We start from the raw sequence: 9,147 nt of genomic DNA on the forward strand, positions 1-9,147 counted from the left end.
GAGAGATATTAAACCAAACATAACTGAATGATTAAGTGATCTGGTGCTTCTCAGATATTAGGGGATGGAGAACATGTATTAAGAATGGGTACCTCTTGGTTTCTTCATCATCATACTGTATTCTGTCATCAAAAATTATGGGTTATTTTCATTTCACAAGAGATGAGTAATTAATTTAAATCAGTCTGCAGTTTAAATCAGTTGCTGGAAGATATGTAATTGTATTTCAATCTGAACTTGTCTTAGTTCATTACTTCATAACTTTGCAGAACACATTCCTGTAACATTCAAGGAAGGTTATCAACTCCCTTCCAGTAACCCTAGAGACTTATGAATTAAACTAATTGAAATGTATAAGGGGAGCTGAAACAGAAGAATGTTTCTGTGCTTAAAAAAAAAAAAAAACTCGTTTGTTTTATTTAAATCCATCGAAGCTTGCACAAGCTGAATTTAAAAGAAAAAAGATTCCAGGATACACAAATCTATTTTTCAACTTCTTAATTAAGATGCCTTTTCAGCACCTAAATAATTAAATTTATAAAATCATTAGCTATCAACCTAGCAGAATGTTAGTAGAACAGATGAACATGTGTTTAAAATCATAAGCAATGGCATACTAGTCATGGAGGTGACTTGCAACCGCGTGGTTTCAACTGATCTCAGCCTCTGACTTTATTCTGGGGCTCCTGGAATGTCATGAGTGAACAGCCTGTTTATTTTAGTTAAGCTGCAATACAACAGGCTACTTGCATGAAATAATAGGTTAGGCACTACTATAAGATGAGGTTTCTCAAATGTCACATAACAGCAGGACAGCAGTGAGAAGGCAAGCGGAATCTTTGTAGGATTTCTGTGTGAGAAAATGAAAATACATTACACATATGGCACGGAGGAACCTTAGAAACAGCTTTGGAATTTGGATTGCTCTGGAATAAACATTTGCTGTTCCTAGCACAAGGTATAAGCATTGTCTTTTTAAATGTTGTGTTATAAGGATTATTATACATTTGTGCATGCCCCAGCAGGTGGCATCTAACTAGAGTAAAATTCATTTTCACCAAGAGACTAGGAAACTAAAATTGCTTCACAAGTAATAGTGCCCAAGAATAAGAGGTCTCCAGTGTCAGGGAATACAAAAATGCAGTGAAAGATGAAGCTAATGGCTTTTGTTGATGTTTCTATTATTGTTGAAGGAACAAGCTTTGCATGAATATAACATGTAGTTTCTTCTTTTATTATTTATCATTGGCTTCCCAGTTCTTCAAAGCAGCTCCTGTGATATTTTTTCAAGGCTCACTTCTAGACATACCGTCTCTGTCTGTGAGCATATATGTATGTGTTTGCAGATTTTCGTCTCTGCTTTGACCTTGGAACCTACAGAACTTTAGCTATAAAGTTCATGAAGTATACAGTCCTCCCTATTCCTAAATACAGATGATCACCAAATATCCTACTATAGTGGTTTTGTTTGGTTTTGTTTTCTCAAAAGAAATGAGCAAATTATAGAACTGACACAATTTTTAAGAGCATTAATTATGGTCAGTAAAATAATGTTTAATGCTTTTAATCCTTATATAACCCTGTCATGATAGTGTCAATATTGGGAAGATACTTGCAATTCTTTGAATACAGAGCTACAGTAAGGCATCTCCTTCACCACCAAATCATTTAGTTGTACTTGGAAGTTAAATGTAGTGTGTTTTGTTGCTGTCGGTCTGAAGAGTGAGGCTTAATAAGACAGAATGGTAATCAATGTGATTTCCCTCCTGACTGATGGAAATCTGGAGGTGGACCATTGAAAATAATAATTAATTGTGCATTTTAGAAATATCATTAGCCACTGAATATTGTCAACATGTTTCAGTATACTGAATTTTTTCAGGCTAATTCTTTTTGTACCAAGAAACAAGTTGTCTAGTGCTCACAGGAAGTCTCAAAGTGAATTTAAGTGGCTTTTGTAGTAGTATGCCCTGGGAAGGTATCACTATTAATACATCTCAGGTACATTAAGCAATCTGTTATTCGCACTAAAAAACACACTCAGCACAGGTCACAAAGATGTTCTCTTGACCAGGTGTTCTGCAATAATTCAAATTACTTGTTTTTGTGTAATAGAAATATGAACAAGGTCACTTCGGATGGCACATGATCCATGAAGCACTGTCCAGGGTCCTGAAAAAAGGTCATTTCTCAGTCTTGCAGAAGTTCAGTTAGACAGGTGGAATTGGGGTCTGCTGTGTTAAGTCTTTTTAGCTTAGCTGTTGGAAGTAAATGAACCCAATTTAACATCTGAGCTAATTAGTAGGAAAAATTTATGCTAGACACTTTACAGTTTGTCTGAATCTAAAAGCTTAATCTTTCAGTTTTCCAAATAGGCATTCAGCAATGACTCCATAAACATAGTTGAGAATGCTATTTGGAAGTAGAAACATTAAAATGCTATAACAAATAATATTGTGGTAAAAAATTCATGAATAAGAGATCGTGGTAAAATATGTTTTCTCGGGTTCCACAAAATGTCAGCTACATTGCAAAAATTGCAGAAATTTGATTAGCTACAATGGAATATGCTATTTTCGGGTAGTAGATATCAATTATATTGGGAAATGAAAACAGCTAAGAATATGTATTTTCCATGGCAGTAATTATTATATCTGCTAGGATAAAAAAGAAAATGAACAACTAGAATGTAATAAATGAGACAGCATATGCAAGACAGAACATGTTGGACTGTACACGTTTTACAAGTGATATTTCAAATATGGACTGAAGGAGTCGCTATATACCCTTGGTTCAGCACTAGGCGTTCCTTTTAAAGTGCTCAAATAGTTGAATTGTTTGATTGAATCGCCTGCTAGACTGCAGACTAGCCATTCATGATACTTACTTTTGACACTGCACTTATGCTTCCATCTTTAAAAAAAGATGCCATTTAATGCTTTGGAAAATGTAGATTCTTTCAAATCATCATTGTAACATCTTTAAATATATAGATTGAACAAGATCACTATAATGAGATGAGTACCTCTTGCTATTTGGAAGAAATGTGACAATAGTAATATAAGCACTTAAATATTTAAGTTCTCATATCACTCCTTACTTTATAATTAGATAATCTTCAAATATTATATAATCCCATTATTTTCCATAATGTTTAACCTATGCCCTATTTTCTGATTATGAAAAGTGATTAATAGTAAAATACAAGTTCAACAGTTTGTTCTCTGTGCTTCTTAATAATGTTCAAATGTTATCAGTCAGATATTTATTGCTGTCCATATTATCTTTACTTACTAATGTAAATAGTAGTAGTAGATTTGGAGATAGTTTTAATTGATGGGCAACATGCTATTTCAACAAAAATGTCTTTATGTTAAAAGAAAAACACATTTCTTTACCTGAATGAATTTCTACTTATGAAACCTTAGAGAGGAGGTGACTCTAAATATTTCATCAGAAAATTAGCCAATAACAAAATTATTTAGACAAAACTATACCACTTACTTAATGTTGTTCAAAATATGATCCTATTTTCCGTGTTGTAGAGGAAAAAATTTAAAAAAAAAAGACAGGAAAAAAATGAGAACAAAAGCCTCTGGATAGAGTTTGCTGTGGTAGTTCAGATATCACTGCCATTTATATATGCTCCATTATTTTAGATGATCTAAAATTTGGGTGAGAAAAATGATTCTCTCATTTTAATTCCACATTTTCCCCCAAAAGTGTGCTTGAGGAAATTTCTCTCTACTCCTAGTTAGTAATCAAGGAATGATCCACTCAAGTTTTTTAAAGACCACACTTTTATTTCCAACTGCAGTCCATTTTAATAAAAAAGTATAAGGCTCCTTCGACTTAACAGCAAATTAGTTAGATTTACAGCAAATTTCTGTTTTAGAGTATTTCCTTTTTCTACCACTCCTAGGCAGAGTGGCTTTGCCTTATTCATTTATTAAAATTCATCAGTTGATTGTAAGAAGTCAGCATGCATACATCATTTTCTTAGCTGAGTCTTACTGAAAAGCAAAGCAATTTTCATCACGTAAATAAATCCGTTTTCGCAACTCAAAGCGGGCTATCAGATTGGTTGCATAATGTATACCGGGAAGCTCTCTGGTAGGAAGCCTTAACAGACGAGCAGCTATCTCAATTTTTCTCACTTAATCTTGGCTTCAAGGCAGAAGCTGTGCAGCAGTGCAGTAGAGTAAGGGCCTGCCGAAACCTTGGCGAGCAAAGCGCCTTTTGTGCTGGGACTGTGGCTCGCTACGGACACCTAGTCGGTTTTCAGGGCTGGACTTCCTATTGATGTTCCTCTTCTTGTGCTCCCCCAGGTTCGTGCTGCCGGACCTTGTGGGGGGTCGTGGTGGGTTGTGCGTGTTGGATTTCTCCCGGATGCTCTCGGACTAACATGGATGTCCCACCATCCCTTGCAGTGGAAGCTAGCTCCTTGGCGCAGTGAGTGAAGAACATGCAGCGATTGCTAATGGGTTTGGGAAGCGAAGACTCCTTCCTCTGTCTGTGACCATGCCGTGATCGCGTCTGCAGTCTCTACTCGACTCATCCTCCTTCCTGCCCAAGCCCGGAGCCTAACGCTAGATCGGGGGAGTGGGTGCCACGCGCGCAGGCAAGGAAACATCATGAAGATTATTTCCCCGGTTCTAAGTAATCTAGTCTTCAGGCGCTCCATTAAACTCCTGCTCTGCTTACTGTGGATCGGATATTCGCAAGGAACCACACATGTGTTAAGATTTGGTAAGAATCCTCTTATCTCCCCATCTCCTGGTGGGCTCCGAGGAGAGCCGGATGTAAACAGGCTGCTGGATCTGTCTGGCGTGGGCTCGCTTCCCAACCTGCTTACTGCTCAGTCCCTCCCGGGTTTTAAAGAGCCCCCTTGCTTTCATTTATTTCCTCTGTCTTCATTTTATTTTCAGCCCCGGGAGGGTGGAGGGGATGCCAGTGCAAGAGGGTGGTGACTCCAGGGGCACCGCCAGACTCGAAGCTGTCGGTCTTTCCCGGAGCCTTTCTGCTGTCAGGGCGGCGCGGTCAGAGAGAAAGTGAGCACCCGGGCTTGCAAACCTGCAGCCTGCGCAGATGAGTTAGTATCTGGTAACTCTTGAGTTGCGTCTGTCCGCTTCCGCCCAGACCAAAGGCACCAGCCCTTTGATTTCTTTTGTAAGACAGCCTTATTGGTCAATTTAATCTTTTCCGTCCTTGGTGGTCTTACTGAAATGCAAGACTATAAGAAAAACTGATATAAAATTCCAGGCTTGGCAATGAGAAGTCATTGCTCAGTGGGAGCGAAATAGCGCGGTGAAATAGCGCGGTAAGGACAGGTTTCTTGTTTGTTTCTGTTCTTAATGTGCTGAGTTCCCTTTCACAGCTTTTTCTGCAAGAGTCCAGAACTAATAAATGGAACAGTAGTAACTGGGGGTAGAGGGAGGAGGGGAGTTGTGTGTGTGTGTGTGTGTGTGTGTGTGTGTGTGTGTGTGTGTTGGTCTAAATGCATCTTTTTTTCACTCTGACATGGATAAAACACAATAAAAGACAATGATAGTTACATTTGAGGAGAATGTAGAGCTTTCTTAAGAATTCAGACTTCTTTGGAACTTGAAGGAAAATCTAAAGGAATCCCTCCCTGGTCAAGAGATTTGCTTGAAGGAAGTGAAGCATAGGAAATGCCTAGCTACTCTTCATGGCCATTGTAATTGTAGTTAAGGAAGTTCCCTAAAGTAGGAAGAGAGGAGAAAGTCCTCTGAAAAAGCTCCCACTATGGGTACCTCCTTATTCAGTTCAAGGGGATTTGGAGCACAGAAGGCAGGAAACCATATAATCGCAACTATGTGTCTTTGAAATAAAAGTGGATGCATTAAGTTATTCAGTCTAATTATAGCAGGGATTGCCTGAGTCTTCTGTAACACCAAGAACATTTCCCATTTTCCTGTGTGATATTTTTTAATGATAAAATTCACTATCTTTCCCATGCTTTGTGGAAATTAGATAGGAATACTTTCACATTTATTTGAAAAGGTAGCCTCCTCTCCTAGAGTCAAGAAGACTGGTAATGAGAAAAGACAATAGCATATAGCTAGATTCCTATGGCACTCCTGCTTTCTTTATGTCTGTAGCTGGTACTTAAGCATGTTGCTCTTAGCAACAAGCATCCACAGGAATGCTTGTTTCTTTGGACAGGATTAAAGAAGTTCCTATATTACTGAGAATTGTGTATGAAGATGTAGATGGTGTTTCATAGTTTGGCCTCTAGCATGGGAAATAGTAATTCAACACACTTATGTGCGTTCCCTATGTATCTTCTCATGCATATTTGTGAATGAGTGTACATTGTTAAGTGAATGGGTGGGAAAAAAAGACTTGGGTCCTGAAAACTGCCACCAAATATTCTCAAGATTTAATTATCACTCACTACTCTGGTCATGCAGCACAATATTTGCTGAATCATTAGATTGTTCCAATCACTGATCATTTCATATCTTCATACTAAAAATCTTGGCATCAGTGGCAGTGTGTAGTAGCTTTCCGGAAGAGTTGACACATACACAAAAGCATTTTCTTAGACCAATGCTAAGAATGTTCTTAAGAAATACAGTCCTAGGCAAAGACCAGTCTCTTGATGCCCTAAACCTCCAGCCTAATTTCTAGATAGCCTGCTATTTTCTACATGAGCTTCAAACGTCTTCCACGTGAAGATCCATTTTCTCTGAAATCTGACGGAACTCTCCGGGAAGGACTGTGCACAACTGTAATCATTGGGTTATTTCCCTGTTGGGGTTATTTTGGTGCTGTAGTGGGAATTCTTTTTTTCTTCTGGGGTAAACATGTTTTGAGTGGATTGGATGGTTAGTTAAGCTCGTATAAGCACCTCTTATGAATGTTTATTTTCAATTTTGGTTCTAAAGTTGAACCAGTGTACTATACCTGGCTTCTGGCCTTGGAAGAGAAGGACTGTAATTGCTAGTAGGACAGCTGCCCCTTGGCGGTGATGGGTAGCCCGGTGCGGGTGAAAGCCACTGCCTTCCCTACTTGCCTTTCCCGGCAGGCAGCTTAAAGTGAGGCTGCATCTTCCACTCAACGGAAAGGCTGGGAGCTGCCAGGCTTCTGGCGCTTTTGCGCAGCGCTATGGCAACCGTGAAGCCTGACAGCTGGCCATCCCAGCCCCTTTTCCCCAGTGCTGGTGGAAACTCAGCCTATAAGCTCTGTGCTGTCCTTCCCCCTGCTCCAAATATTACTGTGACCTGCCCTTTCCTCTTCCTATCACAGTCTGGAGAGCAAGGAGCTCCCTCCAGCTCAGCTCTGCCTACTCTGGTTTCCCTTCCATTCCCTGCCTTTTTGCTCTGTCTTTTGCCTTCTCTCCGCCAACTTCCCTCTCCACCTTTCTCCCCCCGCCTTCAAGCAACAGAGCGGAAATTGCGCAAATCATGCCTCAGACTTGGGCACAGTGACTCACTACAGTGCCAGCGAAAACTTTGCAGCTGCACCGGGGCGTGGTCTGTCCTGCCCTAGGCCTGACTTCCTGCAGGCTGCGCGCTGGGCCTGTGCTTTTTGGAGCAGCTTGGCAAATCATCTCCAGAGTTGACCCCAGGGTGCCTCCCAAAGCTGTAGGGCCTTGTGAGGAAGTGAAGAAAGCCACCTGAGGGTTGGCCAGGTGTCACTTACTGGCCGTGGGGGGTCGGGGGAACATCTTGACTTGGCTCTCAGTGGTTCCACTGCTTTGGATTCTGAGACTTCACTTGGCCTCTCCTGGTTGCTGGATGTCCGCCCATGGACCTTGCCTTCCACGGGTGTTAGCTGTACCGCAGAAAGTCAGATTCCTACTCCGGGTCAGGTCAGACGTCTGCAGCCCTCCATCCTGGGCGCAGCGCCCACGACTGCCCCCCGAGGTCTTTCTTGAGCCCTATCACCCGCCGCCGCGCTTCTGCGATATGGAAATGAGGCACCTTTGTTCCTCCACAGCCTGCGGCGTCTCCGCTCCACTCCCGGCACAATAGGGCGACATCTTTCAGTCCGCCCGGGTGTAGCCCTAATGCTTCTTTTAGTAAATTAGCGTGTTCAGGCTTCTGGGTCTGGTAGTTTCCTAGTTCCCCTTAGGACGCGCAAGCTGAGAAGAGGCTCAGTCTTCGCATTGGGCTGGCCTCCGGCTCATCTAGTGCTTTGGCTTGTTTGAGCATCCTCTTCAAGTAACCACATGCCAGATTACTACTGACTGTTTCTGATCTTTGGAGTCAGATTACTATTCAAAGTACACTTGAAGTGAAATTTAGGATGCCAGGAGCACGAACATCAACCGAAACTTTGAAACTCCTGGGCAGTTTCTCCAAAACAATCCTTTCCTGTGAGCGGCCACTTCTTAGCACCTGATGTCTTGACCTAATTTATTTCTTAAGCTAGCGGGTGGAACGGTTTTGTTAAAAGGTTTCCGACTTGACGCGCTTTGGTTAGCTTGGCACTGCAAAGTAGCCGGCCACCCACCCTCCACCCGGCTGCGCATTCCTGGTGCACAAGCCCTAGTACAGGCCCTAGCTCAACAGGGGCCCACCAGATAAAACTCACACAGTGGAGGGGATGGGAGGGGTGCTTGCGGAAACTCCTCGACTTTTCTGGGCATCTCACATCTCATATGCTGTTGGATATAATGATAGGTGGCAGATGCACTGCACCGTTGAGGAACGAGAGTGAAGGAACTGAACAGGGAAGCTTCCACTCTCCCCAAGTTCTTTGAAAGAAATCTTTCTTCCTTTGAGAGGTAAAGTGGGCGGGAAGGAGGAGTGACCTCGTATCTGGAAGCTGGAAAACTGAGTCTTGGGAGGAGATGAGGAGTGACAGCAAAAGATAAAACCTTCAAGGCCTAATCATCTATGCGCTGGATGGCAGGAGAGGAAAATCTTTTCAAGAATAACCAGTACAAGGGACACACTTAAAAAAATTTTTTTTCTTTCTTTCTTTCTTTCTTTCTTTCTTTCTTTCTTTCTTTCTTTCTTTCTTTTTCTTTCTTTCTTTCTTTCTTTCTTTCTTTCTCTCTCTCTCTTTCTCTCTCTCTCTTTCTTTCTTTCTTTCTTTCTCTCTCTCTTTCTTTCTCTCTTTCTTTCTTTCTTTCTTTCTTTCTTTCTTTCTTTCTTTCTTTCTTTTTTCAAATGG

At 41.3% G+C, this 9,147-nt stretch overlaps 1 protein-coding gene across 6 annotated transcripts in view; it reads left to right on the forward strand.

Moving 5' to 3' along the window:
• Positions 1-9,147, forward strand: part of Grik2 (glutamate ionotropic receptor kainate type subunit 2) — a 771,644-nt gene that overhangs the window by 1,506 nt on the left and 760,991 nt on the right. For 4 of the 6 annotated variants that reach the window (XM_029558576.1, XM_029558575.1, XM_029558574.1 and 1 more), the window contains exon 1: positions 4,074-4,749. In XM_029558576.1, the coding sequence (XP_029414436.1) occupies positions 4,635-4,749 (115 nt within the window). In that variant the 5' untranslated portion in view covers positions 4,074-4,634. Of the gene's footprint in view, positions 1-4,073; positions 4,750-9,147 lie in introns of those variants that run through there. The other 2 variants (XM_008822942.2, XM_008822943.2) reach the window with 2 other exon arrangements.

The sequence above is a fragment of the Nannospalax galili genome, unplaced genomic scaffold (assembly GCF_000622305.1).
Source record: "Nannospalax galili isolate Female #2095 unplaced genomic scaffold, S.galili_v1.0 scaffold448, whole genome shotgun sequence".
Classification (NCBI taxonomy): Eukaryota; Metazoa; Chordata; class Mammalia; order Rodentia; family Spalacidae; genus Nannospalax; species Nannospalax galili.